At 25.8% G+C, this 23,977-nt stretch overlaps 1 protein-coding gene across 1 annotated transcript; it reads right to left on the bottom strand.

Annotated features, from left to right (window-relative positions):
• Positions 1 to 6,976: 6,976 nt before the first annotated feature.
• On the bottom strand, positions 6,977 to 17,876 carry LOC145848977 (frizzled-3-like). Its single transcript, XM_082954122.1, has 14 exons — positions 17,283 to 17,876; positions 16,907 to 17,036; positions 16,560 to 16,723; positions 14,752 to 14,913; positions 13,495 to 13,606; positions 13,010 to 13,112; positions 10,878 to 11,060; positions 10,359 to 10,460; positions 10,110 to 10,228; positions 9,417 to 9,552; positions 8,995 to 9,127; positions 8,675 to 8,766; positions 8,418 to 8,486; positions 6,977 to 8,346 (listed from the first exon to the last, which is right to left on the bottom strand). Exons 1-14 carry the CDS (start codon positions 17,678 to 17,680, stop codon positions 7,760 to 7,762), a joined length of 2,490 nt encoding a protein of 829 aa, XP_082810248.1. The 5' UTR covers positions 17,681 to 17,876; the 3' UTR covers positions 6,977 to 7,759.
• Positions 17,877 to 23,977: the final 6,101 nt, after the last annotated feature.

Genomic DNA, 23,977 nt, shown 5'->3' with positions numbered 1-23,977 from the left:
TCTTTACCTATAAACTATTTTTTTAAATTTTAATTTCTTTAATTTCATCAATGTCTTTTCAAAGAAAGATAGCTGTTACAAAACTAGAAACGAAATAATAAAAAAACAAATTACCTAGGTCAATTTCAACAAAGCTCATGATTATCTCTTTTCAATTACAGAATTATCATAAAAATATTGTTAGGGCAAGTTATAAGGTAGCAAAAGTAATTACTAAAAAGGATATATCTACTAGGACTTTATGACCTTCAATTATTAGAAAATAATTTCAGATCCTATAAAACTTGCACAAAAAAAGCATTTTGTTAAAGTGTATCGCACATTTACAACCAAAGTTTAATAGGTGCAATAGCTTGATTGATTTTTTTTTGTAAATTTTGGAGTACTATAATTTATTAAAGAACGCGAAAAAATGGCAAAAAAAACTAAACTTTGCAACAAAATATTATTTGAAAACTGAAAATATATAAATAACAAAAACTTTTTTAGTTTATGTCAAATATATTATTTAAAGTGTGTCTGTATACACTTAGATATTATTTATAGAAATGATAATAATAATACATTATTTTTAAACTTAACTTAATCTAACTAAGTATTAAATAAAAAAGTGGTTCAAAATATGAGCGTCTAAGTAAATTTGTGTGCATAGAAATTAATTTAAAGTGCACAGAAAACTTCTTAAAAATCAAATTGTGTCAAAATCAAAATATAATAAACATAAGTTTTTATTATTATGTAGTTTTTATTATTATGTAGTTTTTATGTATTTGTGTATATTTAAACTTAAAATATAGTTATAAAACTAGTTATAAGAGAAACATAGTATAAACTACATGTTAAACTAAATACTTCATTTGTAAAGAAATGACATTTTAGTTAATTACTGTGCATTACTCTTGTACATAATGGAAAACATTTGCATTTATTTTATTTATTAAATAAGTATTATATATTACTTATTAAATCTAAGCACTCTTAACACTTTATTTCAGATAATAACTTGCTGTTGTAAAAAGAAAGTTATTATGAAACTGTGAAAATAGTACTAGTCGAATGCTAATCTGACTTTTTCACATTTTTAAGCCAACGCAGTAAAGTCTTTTTAATTTTAAAAATCTTATACAGGGACTTGAAACGAAAATAATTAAATTAAATCGAACTACCGAAAAAAAATTGACTCAAAATATGTTTTTGCTCGGCGGACCGCATTTACATGCTCGCGGGCCACATAATTTTCTTTCGCTGGGCCGCTTTCAATTCAAAAAATAAATGTGCTCGCGGGCCGCAGTTTGTCGACCACTGCTATAAATAGAGTTTTTGTAAACTAAGCAGGTGTAATTCCTCTGATTTCTTACAACTAGATTGCCGTGCATTTGTTTTTAACGAAAAAAAAAACTAAATAAAAGCTAGAACTGCTAGATTTAAGACAGTCTTATTATAAATACTTTGCTTCGAAAATAAAATAGATTGTGACAATACGTTTATCTCCACAATATTAACTGTGCTGTAATTAAAGTATGACTACCGTAGTTTGAATTTTTTGTTAGTCTAGCTCTAGCGGATAGAAATGTCAGCTTTTTATAATTTAACAGTCATCTATAAAGTCTTAAGGAGTTAAAAGCAAAAAAAGTATGTTTAATAAGACAGCTAGACTAACGAAAGCTTCTTTTGGAACAGCTCTGATTTAAAAATAGATTTAATTTTCAATATAAGTTCTAGCTCAACATCTAGTTTTTAAAATATATAGTCCCGTTTTTTAACAAGTCTGGCCCGCAAAAGATGCTGTCTTGAAAATCCATAGTATTATAAAAAGCTGACGAACCCTGGCTTAGGGAGTTAATCTACACAGGAAAATTATCAAAAAATAAGTTGCATTCAACGCATGAATAAATAAAATGCACTCTTAAAACTTTTGTATTGTATAAGTATTTACCTAGTTTTAATTATGTTTTGTATTACAGACTTCATCATTCTTGTAATTAGTTTATGAATAAACTCAACCAAGAAAGATATATTTATTTATGATAAAGTCTAGGTATTTTTATTTATCTTCCTCATAGCATGGAGATGACAGAGGTAGAAAAACGTCGTCAACTGCACCAGTGCTGTGAGGAAGATCTAGGCGATGCTATTTTGAAGCGACATGAAGATGTAGTAAATTTAAGTGAGCAAGAGCTTTTAAGGATGATCAAGCAGCTTGCAGTTATTCTTGTTTCATTTGTTGTACGACGATCAGACTTTCTTAGTACAAGACAGGATTTAACTGAAAAAACTGAAAACACTAGATCATTTGCTGCCCGTTTAAAGAGAAAAGGCAGTACATGCTTGTACATATGTAAATGCCCAAAGGATGGATGTAATCAAATGATAGATTTTACAGACATAATCCTAAAAGATGTAATGGTGACTGGTCTAGCAGATGAGGATATCCGTAAAGAGGTGCTAGGATGGGAAAATCTAGATGAGAAAAATGTCAATGAGACAATCGGTTTTATTGAAGGAAAAGAGATGGCACAAGATGCGATGACGGAACCCGCTGTTACAGCCTCAGTTTTCTCATACAAATCCTTAGAGAAAACCACACAAAAACCAAGTGGTAAAATAACTTCTAGCATATGTAATAAATAAACTGATAAAATTGTTTGGAGCAGTAAAAATATGAAGTATATTGAGTGTTCTGCCTGTAAAAATGCTTGATAAAGTCCCGTAAAAAAGTTTATCAAAGTCACGAAAATAATGCTGATGAGTCAAATGCCTTTCTGGTTGGTGGATTATAAACACAAAATTTTGATAGCTTTTGCAGCCGAGGTCGTAGGGAAAATATGTTCGAGCGTAAAAATGTAAAGAAGAAAAAGAGGTACAGGGACAGAAAAATGTATTTCTATACACTGAATGGCGACGAAAACCGCACAAATCCCAAAGCAATCCTCGCCTACCTCCAAATGAGCTATTGATTCCAAAAGTTCCCTTTGAATCGATTGTCTGTGATTATTTTTATTTCAAAGTGTGGTATTATTTTGTAGCCGCTGACAGACTTACAGGTTAAACAGAACAGCAAAGAATAAAATTAGGTACAAATGAGTCTGGTTCAAAAGGACTATGTAAAGCTTTACGTCATATTTTTGTTACTTTTGGTGTTCCAGTTGAAGTATTTATAGATGTTGTTCCAGAGTTTTCAACAAAAGTTACCAAGAGTTTTCTTAAACAATGGGGTATCACCATCGTATGCCATCTGCATATCATCTTATGTCAAACGGTAGATCAGAACAAGCAGTAAAGGCCACTAAGCGTTTGTTAATGGAAAATGTTGGTCTAAATGGTCAATTAAATAATGACAGAATGATACAAGCTCTACTTCGCAGAGAAATACGCCTGATCGAGGATGCAAACTATCCCCTGCACAGTTCCTTTTGGGACGAAATTTAAAGAAGTCATTACCTTACGTCAGAAAGAGTGTTAACCCGCAGATCTCAAAAATGTGGTGTGACGTTTGGAATAAAAAGAAGAAGAATCTCTCAGTATTCGTTTTGTTAAGTTTCTCAAAAATTTAAGTGAGACGGTGATCATGTCATGATACAGAATCAAGCAGGTAACCTCCCTAACAAGTGGAGAAAAAGTGGTATAATGGTAGAGCTGAAAGACTATCATCAGTATGTTGTCAAGATTGATGGATCAGGTCGCTTAATTGTACGAAATCGCAAGTTTTCAAGAAAATTTAATCCTTCTGTTTGCAAATATCGAAATAGTATCCCTTATCTTAGAAAAGCAAACATACCACTGCAGAAGTTTGTCTTTTCTGGCAATGATGAGAGAAGAGATTTTAAGGAAAGTTTTGATGGTGAGCGCTCCCAGAAAGGAATACGTTTCAAAGCTGGAGATAACTTTGACAAGATTTGCAAAACAAAACTAGCTACCTTCCTTCCACCTGAGGACTCAAATTGCATAGATGAAAGCCAATCCTCTACAGATCAGAAAAATGGTAGATTGTCTCGTTTGGACCCTAATGACAAATCTAGGGTATAAGAAAGAAGTTTTTTTAACGATGGAGTGTTTCCAGAGAACGAACTGCGTCGTTCCGGTCGTGTAAGAACCCGGAGAAGGATTCACGATGCCGAAAGTGGTACATACAAACCTATTTAAACTGATGTTTAAATTAATGATTTTGTACAATTGTAACTATGTTAATTGTAACATTTTAGTGGTTTCCGTTCTTTTTGAGTGTTATTTCGTTGATTTTAGCACAGAAAACTGTATTTAAGTTTGCAAATTTTGTAAATATTTGTTTTGTCAACTAAACGTGTCGTTTCATCTCCTTTGTAGATAAAATCTGGGGGAGATGTATAAGTATTTACCTAGTTTTAATAATGTTTTGTATTACAGACTTTATCGTTCTTGTAATTATTTTGTGAACAAACTCAACTCTGAAAGAAAGACATATTTATTTATGTATAGTTTCCTGAAAAATATTCTTTTAAAACTTTTGTAGATTTTCCATCATAGATATGACTGATTTATTTTCATATAGTTATTAACAACTTAGAAAAAATAGTTATGTTAAAGGCTAATAGCTAGATATTAATTTGTTATATTTTGCTTAAAAAATTTACATTTGTATATGAAATGAAAACATATTATTATTGAAAGATGTTTTTATTAAATTTAAACTAAACACATAAATTTAGTTTAAAAAAACTAGAGAAATGAACAGCAATTTTGGATGAAGACTTTGAGATGCCATAACTTTTGTTTAATGTTGATCGTTTTGTAGCCTGAATGCTAAAGATATAGTGAGAACTGTGAAATTTGTTAAGTATATCTTGAAGATGTTAAAAGATTTAAAAAACAATTTATTACTCAAATTTAGTGTTGATATTGTAAGAAGTCGAACTTTTTTTGTTTTTTAAATTGAAAGTATAAGATTAAAATAAAATAAAAAGATTTGGTCGTTCTCAAAACATTTTTTATTTGAACTTGATTTTTTTTTCCATAGCTAAAAAATAACTACGTTTTATAAAAATTAACATTTTCAGTTGTATGAACATGTTAAACCGAGGTCAAAAAAGCGTAGTTTTACGGCAGCTTAAAACTTTGTTTTTAAAATGTTCTCAACAGGCCTACTTGTCACTGATATATGAACAAATATAACGGTTACAAATTGAAATTGATAGTGTTAGAACATAAACAAAACTTGTTATAAAAAAAATATATTAACTACCAAAAAACAGGTATATATAGAAATTTCTACAAAAACTATAGATCATAAATTTTTAACAAAAACAATAAGCAAAATAAAAAATGAAACACACAAAAAAGAACAGTTGTTGAAAGGAGTAACAACTTTAAATAGCAATTTAAGATAAAAATTATTTCTATATATGTTGTTTTAGGGAACGGGTCTAAATTGCACGAAAACAAAAATGCACGAGAGCAAAATTGCACGAAGCCAAAATTGCACGAGGAAACAAAATTGCATGAAGACAATTTTGCACGAGTTACATTTTTCCACGAGAGTAAAAAAACACAGAAAAAAAAAACTAAAAAGTTATTTAATAAGAAAAAAGTTCCTGACCGAGGGTAAGGGTTAGGGGTAACAGTGATAAAAAAGCTAAAAAAAATTAAAAAAGATTATAAAAAAAATTTAACCCGTGCGAAATTGTCTGCTCGTGCAAAAGTGCCTTCGTGCAAAATTGACCCTTGGTACAAAAGTATCCTCGTGCAAATTTGTGCACTCGTGCAATTTTGTCCCCTCGTGCAATTTTGTACGCTCGTGCAATTTAGACAGCTACCAATTGTTTTTTAATATTTGTAAGTAAGCGATTGTCACAAAAATATATAAACATAAAAATATATGTTGTTAGTTTTATTTTTTTTTAGTAACTTTATTTAGAATTTAATATAAAAGTATAGTAAAAGTATTTGATCTGAAGTTATATGCTTTTAAGATGTGTAGATATATGACATGCTTAATTACGCGGCAGGTTACTTTACCAATAAATTTCAACTGCTTAAAACGCTTAAAATTAAACAATTTTTTTTTTGTTTTAATTGTTTAGTACTTTTAGGTGTATTTTAGAACATTAGCGTTTTTTTATTTTAATGATCTAAGCCTATTTGTTATAAAAACAAAAATTTTATTTAAGTTATTAAACGTAAAAGTGCTTAAAAGCAGCTAGTAAACGTTCATTGCTAAAAGTCATTGCTAAAATATTTGCCTAATCGTAATAGCTACATTAAAACTCATATTATAAAAAAAATGTATTTTTGTTATAGTTTTGCTCAAAACTTTATTACAAAGTTTTAAAACTATCTCATTTGTTATAAAAATTTTCAATCTATAGGATAATCTAAACTAAAGTATAACAGAACAGTTGGATCTTTTTTTTACTTTATAATTGAAGGTTAACTTAATACTTATATATCAAACTATTTTATTTCTAACAGTTTGTTAACATGTATCATGTCAATGATTAAACCTAAAACATACTAAAGCTCAAACATAGTTGATGAGTTTCTATTCCCTTAATTTTGTATAATTTATCTAGTGCACCCAAAAACTTCAAAAACTTATTATAATCACTTTAAACTACTTTTAACAAAATGATCAAAAGATTATAGAATTGTTAGTACTTAGAGTTGATTATTCTTAATTATGATAACGTGGTGAAAAAAAAAATAATGTCTAAATATTATATGAATAATATTCTGCGAATTTACAAAGTTCTTAAACCATTTGTAGAATTGATTATACTTTTTGATTTTATATTTCTAAATACTTTGTATTTAAATCATACAAATAAATTACTTTATATAAAAAAGTTCTATTTGAATAACCAAGCCTAATTTCGATAGACAAAACTTTATTGAAAAAATCTTAAAATAAAATTTGTTTTAGTTTTTTAGTAAATTAATTTGTATTATGATCAGTTACAAAATATTTTATTGTTAAAAATAGATTAAAAAACTACACCAACTTCAAGAATTATCAGAAAAGTCTGTAGTTTTACAATAAACTATTAGAATACTGTACGGCTCAAACTTTAGTTTGAGATTACATTTATTACCAGTGTGAAAATCTCTGTAAAATTTGACGTTCGGTCATGTTTTAATTGGAAGTAAATTAATTTACAAAGTTAGAAAAAGTTGTATAAAGTTAAAATAAAAGCAAGAAAACCATACAAAATATACTACTATAGGTAATATTTTTAACGTCAAAAAAGGATTTTACAAAATTAGAAAAAGTTGTATAAAGTTAAAATAAAAGCAAGAAAACCATACAAATTATACAACTATAGGTAATATTTTTATCGTCAAAAAAGGATTACTGAAATTTAAATTTGAATAAGTTAACTACCAATTTTTACATATCTTGTGTTTATGTTGAAGTAGATAAGTTATGTTCACTTGATTTTTTATTAACTTTTTAAAATCTTCAATTAATTTTCTAGACAAAACATTAAAAACAGTAGCTACATATTGTTATTCCTCACAAATTTAAAGTAGTAGTGCATCTTTTGTTTTTACACTCTAAGTGCAATTAAAAAAAATTGTACTAAAATTATGATGCAAAAAATCTATTGTCATAGCTTAAAAAGTTCTATACATTTTACGAGGCGAAAGTGTTAAACTAAAAACATATAAAGTTTTTTACTAAAAAATTTAGTATTCAACTTAATTACTATTAATTTTTTTTATTAATGTTCTTATTGAAAAAATCAAAATAATAAACAAAAAAAGCCTAATCTACTACGCTAATTTTTCATGCTAAACTCGTAAAAACATTATCTAATGATTTTCCTTTTTTTTGGTCTTGGCCATTTGCTTTTATGCTTTTTCGTAAATCGCTTCGGTCGCAAATTTTGTTTCTATGACTGTTTATGTTTAGCGACGATGAAAACGATGGGTTATCATCAAAATTTTGAATTGATATTCTTTTCTGCGGCCTGGGTGGAAGGGGTGGTTTTTGGCGCTCCGGTTTCAACTTAAATTTATCGTTTTCATTCAAAGATAACCCGGGATACATTCTCGAAGCAAGCTTTACTTCGTTTGCCCTTAAGTCAGGGTTTTGTTGTTCATCTTCACGAGAATGTTTAGTCTCTAACTTTTTAGAAGTCGATGTGTTTTCATAAATGACGTCCCGCGAAGCACTATGATTATGATGACGTTCTATCGGAACTTTGATGTTAGGCTGACTTCTTTTTCTCGAACCACCGCTTTTTACAAGTTTGTCTTGTCTGTCTGGTGTTGAACTGTCACTGTCAGAATAAGTGATGTCAGAACTGTGTGCACTTTCGGTGGAAGATGGACAGTTTGCCATGAAGTCGTTCCAACCATTAATTGCTTGTTCTGTTTTAAAAAGCATTTAATAGTCTAGATTATGTATTCTAACAAAAGTTATATCTTTCAAATATGCATACCTTTGTTAAAGTTTAATTTTCTGTTATCAAACGTTAATCCCTTGCTCATTATTTGAGTGTTGTTTGTATCTGTAAATAAAAAATCAACTAAAAAAAGTAATTTTAAACAACTTTTATAAACTTAAACATAAAAAAATTTTTCACTTCAATTTCATAAAAGAGTTTTATTAAACTAAATAGTGTTGTATAAAACTACATCGTTTTTTTTGTTAGTCGTAATTCATGTTAGTTTTTAAATAAAATAACAGAACAAATACCAGTTGTGTGTCCTCCGACTGTTGTGTTATTTAACAGATATGTTTTCGTGTTATTTAGATGATTTGATTTTGAATTTTTTTCTTTAAAACATCTGCAAAAATAAAAATAAAATTACATTTGATAAAGTTTAATAGAGTAATTTTAGTTTATTATTTAAAATTTAGTATAGTCTGCTTGATATATACAATTTTACTGATTTAAGTCAAGTTGCACAAAAAAACTATTTATCAAAAAAAAAGTCATGGGTAAAACATTTATTCTAATGTTTATATTTACATACTTTTTGTAGACTGTATCAACATTCTTAATAAAAGCTTACATATTTTTTGAAGGGCCTCTTTTCCAGGAGTTGTATGTTTTTCTTCCAGCAATCCAAAACAAAGGAGGAAGGGCGACGACTAGTGTCATTGTGTACTTCACATAAAAAATAAATAGTGGAGGCTGCTTGTTTTCTGTTTATTTTTATTGAATATCTACAAGCAAAAACAAAATAAACAACTTCAGTAATAAATACGATCAAAACATCAAAAATTAGAATAAAAATATTTAAGCAGTTAAATTCCAATAAAAAACGTTATTGAAATAAAATAACCAGTTCTTACTTTAAAATACAAACTTTAAAATCTTTTTTGTTTTTATTCTTTTTTTTTGCACATACAATACTGTGTATTATCTAAAAAAAGCTTTATAAATAAATTTATCCTTAAACTTCAGCATTACAGCAAAAACTTAAATCATTACGTTGTGCGTATTTTCCCATTTCAGTGCTCTTTACAGGGCAAGGTACACCGAATGTATCGCAGTTTTCACCAAACCATTTAGCTTCCCATGCCGACCTATTTGACTCTTCATACAGATAAACTGCTATGAGTATAAGCTGTTAAAAACATCAATAATTAATCAATTTTTTTGAGAAAAATAAATACACAATGTAGCTTGTATCAAAAACTTTATGAAGTACTTGAAGCAATTTTATCTAATAACTGCTGTATCAACTTTATCATTTATAATCATTTTAGTTATTTTTTAAACTTTCATTTACATTTATTAAACTACTACTGATATTTTATTAAAAACCACGAAATTTTTTTTATCTAAATTAATGTTTAAAATAAGTTTTTAGTTAGAAAAAACTTTGTTTGAAAAAAGCTTTTAAATAAAATAAATATAGCTAATGTAGTTTGTTAAATTTTGCCTTATAAAAATGAAGAAACAGTTTATAATTCTATTTTTCTAGTGTATATTTTGTTAAAAATATTTTGAAATTCAATTTCGGCAAAAATATTTAATTAACTAGCTGAAAAAATATCATTGACTATTTTTTCTCTTTTTTTTTCTTAAGTAAAAAACAACTTACAAAATTCTAAAATATGTTGTAAACATTAAATAAACATTTAAACATCAGATTGAAGCTTTAGAACTATAATTAATTACTTGAGGAACTATAAACAGTAGACTAAATATTCCAATCCGTAACATAAAGTTCGCTAATTTTTGTTTATTGTCTTCGTCATTGTTTAAACTTTTTCGAACACGATTCAAACAGAAAAAACCTGTTAAAATTAAAATTATTTTTTATAACCAATGTTGAGTTATATAAAGATCGATATTTTTTTATAAACTAGAAAGAAACAAAAATCTTAGCATATGAAAAGTAGCTACTTAGTTTTAAAACAAACATACCTGTGAATAGAATTATTATTCCAACAGAAAGATAAACACCCATAGGTACCAATAGCAAATACTTTACTCCAACTGTATCGTATATACCGACGTAACACAAACCTGGTTCAATTTATTTGTTTTTACAGGTTTAACACGGTTAGGATTTTAATAAAATTTTTATTTTATTAAAAAAAATAGTTTTTACATACTTTCTTGTAAGTATCATAGATAAAGAAAAAATAAATAATCACAAAATTTTTTAGTGCAGTTGTAGGGAACTGATAAAAAATAAAAAATACTTTTGTTATAGACATCTTAATATAGTACTTCGTATTAGTTTTGATATCGTATTTTTGTCATACTTTTCAGTTATAACAGAGTATAAAGTATATTCAAAAAGTTAATTTAGACTAAAGTTTACGAATGTCTATAAAATTTAGTAAGGCCAAGGGTTTTTGACTAATGCAACAGCCAGCTGATTTGTTGTTTATCTTTTCAAAACTATAAAACAAATACAGAAACTGAAAGTTAATTTACCAGTAATGTTATCGCCTTCAACTTTCCTGTGTAGAACAGCAGCAGTTGTTTGGAGGGCGGGTAACAGCAGAGCAACTATGTGGTACAAAGTTGAATGCTTTTCTATTGCTTCTTTTGCCCATTTAAAAGCAGCAGCTAGAAGCCAGGTGAACGTGAGAATCACCCACCATACAGTGCCTTTCACTGTGATAAAATTTAACACATTAATCTAAACACATTATGTTTGTGCATGAAATTAAGATAACTTTTATTCAATTAGTGTTTGATAATATTATGATGCTTCATAAGAATCTACAGATACAAAATGGACACTTTAATGCTTAGATAAACTAAAGATTGCATTAAAGAAACAAAGTGTCAATAGAAAGGAGTTGTTGTTAAAATTATTTTAAAACTTTTATAATTATTTTTCTTATATAAATGTTGCAAAATAATAAATGAGTCCCTAAGTTTTCATAAAATAATATAATTCTACTTGCTTATCAATACTATTTAAAACATTAAACACCAATATAAATAGGCTCAGCTCAATTAAGAAATTTTAGAGAAACTTTTAAGACACTGTTATGATTTGACTTTTATAAAAACTTTGCTTTGGCATAAGAAAAATTTTTAAACTTGTTTCATATACGACTGTTGTGAAACATTTAAAGCTAAATTTGAAATCTACAGCTAAACATGTAAAGTTAAAAAGACTTAATTTTGTTTATTTTTCGATAATATTAAGTCTTGATATCACCGGTTTCTATCACAAAAATATATGTAGATACTAGAGGAAAACCATTAAAAAAATTAAAGTAGGTATAAAATAACATCGTAAATGTAAAAGATATTCTAAAATACAAAATGAAAATTTTTACAATTAAAATTTAAGTTTTTATTTATGAAAGTTAAACCCTCGAAACACTCATTTTATTATAAAAGTTTTTGACCGAAAGCTGTTTTTATAATGAATAATAATAAATAGTTAGAAATTTTTAAAGTTTAATAACTATCTGTCAGAATTTAAGTTTTAGCTTTGTTTTTTTATTACCAGCTTTTTTCAAAAAACATATAACTACTTCACTGAAAAATCATTTGCTTAAAGTAAAAAAAAAAGACAACGTTTAAATACAAAAACAAAACAATATTTTATTTGTACTATTTATAATTTTTTCATAGTAGACTATCGAAAATTATCAATTCATTAATATTAAATTCTTACAGTTTCAAACAAGTTTACTCAAACTAACTAAAACAACAGTATTTGCTCGATAAAAGCATTAAAATGTTGTGACAACAAAAATTCACGGTTTATCAAAGTTCAATAGAAAGTAAAAATTTAATTGAATTTTAGTCACCTATGTTTGAATTTCATAGGCTTAACGGTCCATTTAATTTCGACATAGATATACATCATGTAATTTTATTACAACGTATTTCTAATTCAGTTCGAGATATATTTTAAAAATATAACAAATTTATTTAAATGTTAACAGTAAGAAGTTTGAAGTATGAATTTAGAATATTTGAATAGTTTATAATAGAAAGAAGTATAAAGGTTTTAAAAGTAACAACAAAATTAATAAAAAGTGGTTAAATGTAGTGTTATGTTTTGTTTTATTATATTTTTAACCTAAAATAAAACAGTTTGTTTGATTAATCAAAAGCAAATATTTGTTTTTACCCTAGGTGTTTGATGGTTTTAATATGATTTGACTTAAATATCTTAATTTAAGTACTAATTGTAAAGGCATAAAAACTGAAGTAAAGTACATTTTATGGTTAGATAGTATTAAAAAAAACTTTTTGTAAATGAAATTCATAACTTCAATGTTTTTAAATTGTTTAAAGATTGACAGACTTGATAAGTTGTTAAAATGACAAATATTTTTTATATTACTTGAACAGAATGTGTGTTTGTTACTAATAAGAAATTTGTCGTACTTTAAAATCCAAGTGAAAATAAATTCTTAATAACAAACAAAAAACTGATTTTATAAACAGTATAAAAAAATGCTGCAAATACAAAAAAAAAACTAATTAAAGTTATTCTTACTTTATTTTTGCTTTGAAACTTATAATATAGCTTTGTTTGTATTGTTTTAGTTACTTTTGTTTAATCTTTTAATTTTAAACATGAACTTTCTCACTTGTAAAAAAGTATAGTAGCATAAATATCAATGTGCACAGTCTTTGGTGGATACCTTCTACAACAGTAAACCCATAAATAACTTTATTGTCGTCATCTAGAATCTAAATAATTTTTATTTTATTAAAATAACAATTTTAGTTTTCAGTGCTTAGTTAAAAGCAGTGGTTTTCACGGTCTGTGTACATTTAACGTGGATAAAAAGGTTTTGTGCACTCAAAGCTCCCCAGAAATATGCAGAAAACCGTTTTTTGCTCTTCATCATAACTTTTAGAATGTCTAATGTAACTTTGAAAATTAGTTTCGTGCATCCCTGCATGAGTTTTATGCACCCCAAAATAAACTTGCATGGGTACACACCGTAAAGACCACTGGTTAAAAGTAGTGAAATAAATTAACAGTCTAAGATTATTTTTGCAATGTATATTGTATACTTAATAGACAACTTGCGATTGTATATGAATGTCTAGTTCATAGTCAACTAACTCGTTTATTACAAGATGCATTTAGATTGATAAAATATGCTGCAACATGCAAAGAAGATACTACAAAGTATGATGCAGAGTAGAAAATTATCGGTCTTTCTGGATATCTAAACCTGTAAAACTATTTTTTAAATAAAACCTTACAAGTTTTCACAGTACAGTATAAGTAGTTTTAAAGAAAAAAACATAACTTTTTGACAGTGAGTATATGCAGCTACTCATTTAAATATTAAATTTATAAACCTCTATATATTTGTCATAATAGAAAACATTATTATCAGCTTACTAATTTTTTACTTATAAACTGGTTAAAAAATAGAGAGTTAATTTACACACGTTATGCTTTTAATAGCAAAAATTTTTATTATATATTTTTTTTGGAAACATAAAAATAAACATGCTGCTTATAAGATAAAAAAAACTATAAATATCCTCAAGTAATTGTTTTCATAAAATTTTCAAAACTCATAAAAATTAGTAATTAGCAGTGCGTATATTATAAAAGAACTTTGAAAGTGGGAACAATAAGCATAAGAACACTTAAAGTTTAAAACTAACGCGAACTGTTTTAACAATGGATAGCAGATCGTTTTCCTACGCGCATAAGAAATGGCCACGTGAAAATAATCAATCACATCAAAAAATTCCGCAGTAGGTTAATATTTAAAGTGCACATCTTTTTAATTAAAAGCAAAAACATAGTTTATTATGAAAAAGACTAACATTTTTCTTTAAACTAAAATAAACTAATTTTTAAGTCTTAGTTTAGTTCTAATGTAAAACTTGATACTACCTTTTTAAAATAACTTATATAAGGTTCTCTGATGTTGATACGATTTTCTTTTAAATCATTAACTTATTCTATTTTTTACAATCTGATAAGTTTATGTTACGAAGAAATCGATGTATTTTAAGAAAATAAGCACAATAAAGTGGCAGATGTTCAAAACATCATGTTAACAAACATACAACGTAAATTTTTTAGTAATGATAAAAAAATTCAAAGCTGTTATTAAAACAATGAATTATTGAGTATTTGTTTTAGAAAACAGTATTGTCTCAATGTATAGGAATTAAATTTATAAAGATAAAAAAACTGAATAAAAATAAAATGCAGGTCTTAGTGCTCAAATAAATAAAAAGTTGTAAAGTTAGTTTTTTATAGAAAACAATAAATCAGCTTAAATATACTAATTATAACATTATTACAGATCAACTTTGTTGATCACGAATCAAGAAAAATCATTGTCAAATAAACCTGTCAGTGTTTATTAGGAATGTCAAAAGAGTAAACAATGACACAATTGAGCAAATCAGTGAAACTAAAAGAATGAAACCTCTCAGAACAACCAGTTCGCCTTCGCTTACGTACATGTTCGGGCATGGAGGGCTGCATCCTTCGATATTCAGAAAGCTGTAGCTGTTTTGATTACACGATTAAAATTAAAATAATTCTCTATAATTTTAGATGTGCAGTGCATATCAATATAAACGAAGTAACTTAAGAGCTTACGTTTTGATGTAAGAGTGTTTTAACTTAATTTATATAGTTTCCAACACAAATTTGTATCTTAAGCTTGTATCTAATTTTTAAAGATCAAACTTATGTGACAACCAATTAGGAGATTTGTACTACTATTTAACTAAATTTGCATAAAAAGCAGACGGCTGAATAATAGTTAGATCTCTGATGATGAATTTATCTAAAAAACTGTTTTTTAGTTATTTGTAATAAAACATTGATTAAAAAATATATAGTATTTACTTATATTTGTATTTTCAAAGTAAGTTTTAACTTTACTTTTATCAGTTTATCAAGCTTTTTTTTTGTTGAAAGATTTTGTAATTAGATTAGGATTAAAATAGTGGTATGTACTTCTAACTTCTTAAAAATATAGAACAAAGTTAAAAAAAAACTATTAATAGTTTAAATGCTTACGTAGAAAGACATTAAATTTAACAATACAGCTCCAAAAAAATAAAAAACATTAACAAATGCTGTTAGAAGCTAAAAATAAGTTTTATTTTTGTTATTTTACATCAGTTGGTTAAGCGAAAGTTCTTGTGCAAAACTTACTATATTTAATTTTATAAAATAATTTAAATGCTTACTTCTATATTTCAGTAATTGTTTCAATTTTATACTTTGATAAAAATCGAAAATATAAACTAAAACAAAAAATATAATTCAAATATCGATCAGAGATTAATAATTAGCTTATAAAACTTAAATATTTGGTTTATCTCAAGTTTTTGTCAGTTGAGCACGTTTAAAAACTCAAGAAGTTTTCGTTTTGTTTACATTTGTCTGAACTAATAAACTGCTATCACTGTATAAACTTAATTTAAAACGTTCTAAAAATAAATACATAAACTTCACATGCTTTTTGTTCGCACGTCAAAAATTTTTTTGTTCAAAAGCTACCAGAAAAAAAACAAGGATGAAAATACAGGTCAAGCATAAACTATAAGTAAGTTTTTTTTTTTAAATTTATATAAAAAATATTCTATAACGATGAAAGTATACTACGTAAATAAATTTCACTTAGAAAAGATTAATTTTTAAATTATTTTTACGAAAGTCTTTATAACTTGCACGAATAAACACTTCACCATTAAATATTTTTATTAAACATTAGGGGTGGTGTTTAGCTGTTTACTTTGTTTTAACTGTACTTTATCAACTACATAATAAAATTTAAAATCTTGTTATACAATATGCTTTAGTAAGCAAACAAAATTTTTACTATTACGGTGTTAATAAAATGAGTGATAAAAAACAAATTTACTTAGTGAAAGTATTTACTTGGTGTATTTACTTTTATACCATTGACACAATGTTGGAAAATTTTAAGTACAAAAATTAAACTAGTTTATAACCGGTATTAAAAAAAATAATTTATAGTTTGTTACGTTTTGTTTTTTAATTAAAAAACAAATATCTGACAAAAGTTGTTTCAATAAATATAATATAGAGTTGAAATTATTTATTACTGCAAACCATTACTGTTTAAGTGTTGAAAAACGATTATAAATTCAATTGATAAAAAAATAAGTTAAAAAAACCCTGAAAAGCTTTTTGGTGATCGCAGTTCAGCAGGGCACCAAATTCCAACATCTATATTGGTGATATTTGTAACTAAAGTTTCGTTTATAGCTTTATTTGGTTTTTTAGCGATTTCGTTAATTATTTCTAAAGAGTTGTCTTCGTTTGATGGTGGTATGCATACCTAAAATATTCTTAAACTAAACTAAAAGTCTGTAAAGCTTATTTGTTAGCTAATATTGAGGAGATACTTAAGCAATTTAAGTAATAGATAAAACAGCTAGACATAGTACGAGTTTTTCAAATTATTATTTTTTATAGTATTTTCAATTAAAAAATTACAACTGTAGTTATGTTTTTTTTTTACCTCGTTTATCAAAATATTGTCTTGACTCATTTCTAATGTTCGGCTAATTAAGCGCTCGTCTTTCTTAGTTTCTTTTAAAGCTACTTTTTTGTCTACAAACTGATTGTTTATTTCCATTGAAGGTAAAAGACTGTGAACAATTTTTTTATTATTACTTTAATTTTAATACGTAAATTTTCCGTTTCTATAAAAGAGGTTTGACAAACTAAAAAACTAGTTTAACTAGAAGTATTTCAGTTCTTTAAGAAGTTTATTTACGATTACTACGTGAAATCTTTTAAAAAATTTACTTGTTTTTTTAAAACCGATTATTTATAAAGTTAACTTTCTTTTCCTATCAATAAAATACTTTTTTTCAAAACTCAAAATATTTCACCTGCACTGAATCATGTGTTCTGACCATATAATACCAAAAGAAGAAGCAACTTTGAAGCATTCCTCATGAACTTTCTCGCAAAGCTCTTTGCACGGAAGAAGAACCCCCACATCGATGCAAGCCGGTTGGTGGAGAGAGCAAGAAAACTGACGTATGTGCTTTGAGCATTCGGTTTTTATGAGAGGGTACATAAAACTAAAACGTTCAGATACCTCACTATCTGAGTTCAAGCCCGACAAAGTTGGGTAATAAGTAGAGTTGAAACCCCAGTTAACAGTGTTTTCAAATTTTAGTTTCTCATTGAAACAGTACTTTTCTGTGACAGGAACACATTGTAAACTTAAGATTTGTTTGCAGCTGTATAGAAGAAGTACAAAAAGCGTAGATATCACGTACATTTTTCTCTAAAATTTCCTCTATTCTGTTGTGTTTTGTTTGTTCATCAGTTATTTGGAGTATTCAGTTTGTTTCTTTTCTGGTCAGCAAACTTGTTTGTTTTCGACAAACACTTTTAAATTAGTATCAAACACACGTTTTATGAGAGGTTGACGTAGAACTGCAAAACGTGCTAGCCATATAGATGGTTTTTTTTTGTTTATAAGCTATAATAAAAGAAAACTAAATGAGAACATTTCTTAAAGTATCTTGATTGCAGTAAAATATCTACAGATTTTATATTTATGAATAAGAAATTAAATAAAAGACTAATAATTAATTACTTACATTATTTTTATAGATTTTACTACTTGAAAGAATATACAATGATTTTTCGTTTCTAATAATTTTTTGTTTATCATTGTTAGACTCCTAAAATGATCCTAAAAATGATCTCCTTAAATAAATTGTTAGACTTAGAAATAAATATCTATATTTAGTTTACAAATACTCGTTTATAAATATGTCCAATAGTTGAAAATACGCTTTAATTTTAAAGACAAATGTCAAACAAAAAGATGTGTAAAAATAATTTACTAAGTAATGATGGCGGGCTTCACTGTGTAGGAAAAAAATATTTTGCGGGCAGTAGTTGAACAAAATAATTATTAAAATATATTATTTCAAACCACAAACTTTATTAAGAAAAAGAAATGTAAGATTGATTAACTAGTGATTACTACAATCAAGGGAATAGTTATAGGATTTTACAATGATAACTAAGTTGTACTTAAAAAGTGTGTACGGCCCGCGGACTGTAATTTTCCGACCTGTGATGTAAAGAAAAAGTAATTTTATTTGATTTAAAACATTAACTACTACTAGCAACCACAAACTTTTCTTTATAAGCATTTAAAACATCGTTTTGCAAAGTTAAATACATTAAGAAGTTTACTAAGGAATGAAAATATAAACATAAGATATTAAGAAATTTGTATGTTTGTTATGGTTATTATTAAAACTTAAACCAAGAAATAATGAGTATTAAACGTGGATTATGATTTTTGTTAAGCTTCACCAGTAAAAAGTGTACTTATCCGTATACAAAAGTAACCCTTGCAACTCTGACACCGATCTGTATAAATAACTATTTTTGTTGACTACGCATGGCATACTATTTTCAAACTAGTTCAACTCAGTTTAAAGGGTTAGTACATAGTCAAGGCTGAAGTAAAGTATTTTTTAATTAACTACTAAATTTTTTTAATAATACAAAAAAGTTTTTAATTAGCTGCTTAAGTTATCAAAGTGCTTATGATATAGTTTTTTTTTAATTTAATGATTAAAGCTGCTGGGTACCAATAAAGCTCTTAGTCTACTACATTCTATTTAATACTCTAAAAAATTCAAAAACTTGTACAAGTTATTTTAAAAAGCCAACATTTTTTGTTTAAATCGCAGAAAAGTTTACAAAAGCTGATGATATTAAACAACAAAACAATAATGCAGACGAGCCGCGCTTCGAACAAAAGCCAGTTTAGATGATACTTGAACGGAGGCGCCGCACGCTAAAACGACACAATTCAAGCAAAAATAACAAAAGTGTGCGAGTTTTAATCATTCATTTTTGTTCTGACTGCTTGTTTGTTCGAAGCTTACAGTTTATAAATAATTCGAACAGACAAAAAAAAACTTTATCAAAATAAGTAATAAAAGATTGTTTTTCTATAAATAAAAACTTAATTTGAATTCTTGTAATCGTTATAAAGATGTATAAAACTGATAATTGAGACGTAAACCAAAAATAGCTTGGTTGTTTTATGTACTATTAATAAAAAACTTAACTTAAACATAGCACTAAACTTATTATTTGTTAAATTAAATTTTAAATACGAAATTGACCTAACTATGTAACAATGTATAAAAATACAAGTACGTTATTAATTATCCTTGAGCAAATACAAAATTTTGAATTAATTTTCTTATAATAGCATAGTAAAGTACAGGTTAAAGATTTTATCAATAGTCAGCGAACAGCCAAAGGCTAACTAAAGTTAGACAACAAAAATATCGAGTTATGACAATTTTGAGCGATTAGAAACGTAATAACATCAATTTTTGTTTACTTTTCTTGTATTTGAGCTTTGTGATTTTCTCAATTTTAAACAACCGTAAAATTTGTTTAGTTTTCTATTTGAACTTTTTTGACAAGTAGCTATCAATGAATTTTGTTTTAAAATATTTTTATGGCATTAAAAAAAAACTGTTTCTTCAATAAAGTAAAATTGTTTCAATATGGAGTAAGAAAATCAATAAACTAGTATACATTCAAATTAGAAATTATAATAACTTTTTAAATATAAGTAGTATAAGATAGTTTTTAAAACAATATACGTATTAATTTTTTAATTATTAATTTTCTAAAATAACCTTTATTTTGAAAACTAAGTTAATAAATTTTTTTATTATAGCAAACGCATATTTCAATATACTTTTTTATTTTTAAACTAAAATTTTATGATTTTTAAAATAACGCTTTTTCTAGACTAGTTTGAAACAAAATAAAGATCTTCCGAAAAAGAAACAAATATACTATACGAAAGAAAACTTTTTTTTGTTTAAAATAAACTCTTCTTGTTTAACGAAATGTTTAGGGACCATTTTCATAAACTTTTATTTGTCATTTATGATGAGTGTTAATTCTAGTTTATAGTATTTACACATTTTTTGAGAGAACTGGTTCTACAAAAAAATCCAGTTTGAAAATTTGTAAGAGCGTTTCAAGCGGATATTTTTTATAACTTTCAAACATGTTGGTACAATCTAATATCTGATTTTAAATAACAGTATATTTTTATTAATTATAAATAAGTTTTTGATTGGTATATTAAATATGAGTAGTAACCTTTTGCTATTTTTGATGACTTAATTAAACTTTTAAATAGTTAGAGAATAATGATTATAATAAATAAAACTCTTAAGTTACTAAATTTCACTTTAAATGAGGTTTGAAAAGAAAGTTTAATTTTCTATCAAATTAAGATAAAAAGGCATAACTTAAAACTTAACTAATCTACATTTCTAATTTTTTAAAGTCTTTATACATTAGTTTATTTACTATTTTTACTAGAGATAGTTATAATACAATTTTATTGCTATTTTTAGAATAAGTATATTGAAATAAAGTTATTAAACAATCTTAATATTAGAATAGGTTTAAGGTTAACTGTATATTAAAATTTACATATCGTTCTATAATCATCGAACAATCTTTGCATATTAAAATTCAAGCTATATCAACACTTCATAAAAGTAATTAAAAATAAATATTTATTCTAGTCTATTTCCTTTTGTAAACAAGACATCACATTAATTTTTAAGCTATCAGACTTAATTTTTCAGGTGTTTTTTTATTTTATTTACAAAATCATTTTATTATTAAACACTTTTCTGATACCTTACTTATATTTAATGTCACTATTTTTACTAGCTGATTATAATTACTAATCAAGTAGTCCTAGCACATCATAAATTATTTTTTTAGTATTTAAATAAAATTTAAAACTCTTTTTATTTTGATTCTTATTTAATAGCACCTGCTTGATCAAAGTAGTTTTTAAATAGCAATTTTGATAATATGCAATTTTTCTCTAAACTACTCAAATTATTTACATACAATGGTTTAACTTTTTTATTTTTTAAATAATTGCCATGAAGTCGTTGTTTATTGTGCTTGATATATTTACAACTATTAGACGTATTACGTCCTTAAAAAATTATAAACTTAAATTAATCAATTAAATTTAATTCTAGCTTTATATTTTAAAAGTTGCTTTGAAGAAGGGCTTCCCTAAAGTAAACGGTACAGCCCCCTTTTGAGAGATTTTGGTTTGTCACTGGACAAAAAGTAGTTGATTGGTGGAAGAGGGCCAAATTTGAGTTAGTTGGTAATGTTTCTTGCGTAAGTAATATCTAAAAACTTATCTTAATACTTTGTATTTTTCCTGAGATGTTGTTTAAAAAAAAAGCTAATATATAAAAATTAAGATTCTATTTTCATATAAAAAAGTTTATAATACAGCCGAAAAATGAACTAGTATCAGTTGCATATTCAAAACAATGACTTTTTAATGTGTAAATAAAACAAAATAAATAATTATAAGTCTTCTCAAAACTCTTTTTTAATAAATTTAAAAGTTCTGTAACTTTGATAGTTTAAAGTTTTGCTCAAACAGTTTAGTTGCATTGTAATAACTTTCATACTGATGCACAATTATTTGGACAACTTAAGTTCCGAGAATTCAAAATTTGATAATTGTGTGTTTTTGTTAATATACCTTTTAATATATTCTAAAAAAATAAATTATTATACATTCATAATGTTTTTAACTAGATCTACATGCACAGTTTTCATTTTTTACAGTTTTAACAATTTTATGAGGTATAGGTTTTCAAATATAACTATTCAAAATTTGAAATTGATCATTTGCTAATAAAGATCCTAGCGAATCAAATTCACTGAAATATATAATAATAACAAATTTGAACAGTTCTTTCTTTATTAATATAACAAAAATGTCTGTTTTAAACTTGTTAACACACAGAAACATGCGTTAGTTTAATAAAGATAGAGTACTGTTAAACTTTAATATTGACTTTTTTTTCAATATAGTGATTTGTAGTAATTTTAAAAGTAATCTCATTAAATAAACAATAGTTTTATTTTTTAAATACTACCATAATCTCATTAGTTAGAACTAAAAGACCTTTTTTTTCAAGTATATATTACTTTTGAGATGTGACTCCTTAAACATTTTCTTTAGAATTTTAATTGTCATGTAACCCTCTCATACCGATTAAGAAAAAAAAAGGTCTTAGTGTTTAGCTTTGTAAAACAATATTTCTTAAAGTAATTTAAAGTTTTAACTATTTAACAATATTTATAAATAAAGTACTTTAATATAATTTTACTATTAAAAGCTATAATCAATATTTAAACAAGATGTACATAAGTTTAGGATACTTCACTAAAAATACATTTTATAAGTTGGCAAGTTTGTCATAAGTTTTAAAAACCCTGCTTTAAAGCCTTTGTCGTTAGTAAGTAATAATTAGTTTGTAACATCAACTTAAAAAAACTATTCTGTTGTTAATATATATTCCTGAAATTCGATTATACTTGGTCATCAATGCTAGATGTAGTTTAAACCCTTTAAGGGTAAATTTATTTTGGTCGTTAACAATATTTCGACCACAGTGCATTCTTAATAGAACTGAAACTTTTTTCTTTGTTTAAGTTGTAGAAAAAATAAAATATGAGTTTTTGAAAACATCTTAAAAACATATATATGAAATTGCTGTAAACCTATAATTTTTTAATTAAATTTTTGTTAACTTTAAAAATATATATGCATCTGATAATGTGATGTTTGTTATATTTATCTTAAATTTACGGCAGTTTAAAATATCAAAACTGATGAAAAAATGAATATTATTAACATTTTTAGTAAATTTTAAAAATAAAGCAAAATGTTTTAATCAAACTAAGCTATTTAGGTATTTTTACTTAGTTTATTGAGCTCGAAAAGAAAAATTCTCAATAAATATAAGAAGAAAAGAAGTTTAAAATTCACAAGTATTTTCAATGAACCTGGTATGAAAAAAGACCTTTCGGTTATCAAGCTACACAGCATTTATTTACTTTGATTAACCTGAGGTACAAAAAAACTGCTAGAGTCTCAAATTTTGTGAACAGAAATATAGTTTAAAAAAAACTACAACATTTAAATAAATAACAATCTAACGTTTATAAAACAGTTTTACTTAAAAATTTTCCTTAAAATATAAACTCAAACATACTAACTTGCTATAAATTCTAAAATCAAAACTTGATGTTTTCGAACAAAATTTATCTTTTTTTATAAACTATCAACTTTACATTTGAATACCTACCTTAACCTAAGAATATAATTATATCTAATATAAACACGAAACATGCCTAAACTGTTAGTATCTTAATTTGCAAGAAAAAAAAAGCTACAACATAGCTAACATTGAAATTAGTTAATAGTTTTAGTAATTTTTACATGAAAAAAAACTTAAACTTATGTGAAATATTTAGTTTAAAACGATTTTATAGTACAAGAACACTTTTCTACGATTAGGAAAAAAAATAAACCATATTTTTTTTTATTTAAAGTAGTTAACAAAACTATAGTATTCATTGCATGACCATTTACTAAAATTTTGATTTAGATAAGTTTATTTTATCTATTTATAATAAAAGTTGTTAAAATTTTGAAAAAAAATTCTTGAAGTAT

This window comes from Thalia democratica, chromosome 1 (genome assembly GCF_965202585.1).
Source record: "Thalia democratica chromosome 1, ktThaDemo2.hap1.1, whole genome shotgun sequence".
NCBI lineage: Eukaryota > Metazoa > Chordata > Thaliacea > Salpida > Salpidae > Thalia > Thalia democratica.
This window is presented reverse-complemented; position numbering and strand designations above follow the sequence as displayed.

Bases quoted from the DNA above. Each gene is read 5' to 3' on its own strand.
- LOC145848977 (XM_082954122.1), bottom strand. From the start codon at position 17,680: ATGTACGTGATATCTACGCTTTTTGTACTTCTTCTATACAGCTGCAAA. The intron at 10,229-10,358 runs GTATGTTTGTTT...TAATTTTAACAG, and splicing joins AATAATAATTCTATTCACAG to GTTTTTTCTGTTTGAATCGT. The intron at 9,553-10,109 runs GTAATTAATTAT...TGTTTTTAACAG, and splicing joins TACTGTTTATAGTTCCTCAA to CTTATACTCATAGCAGTTTA.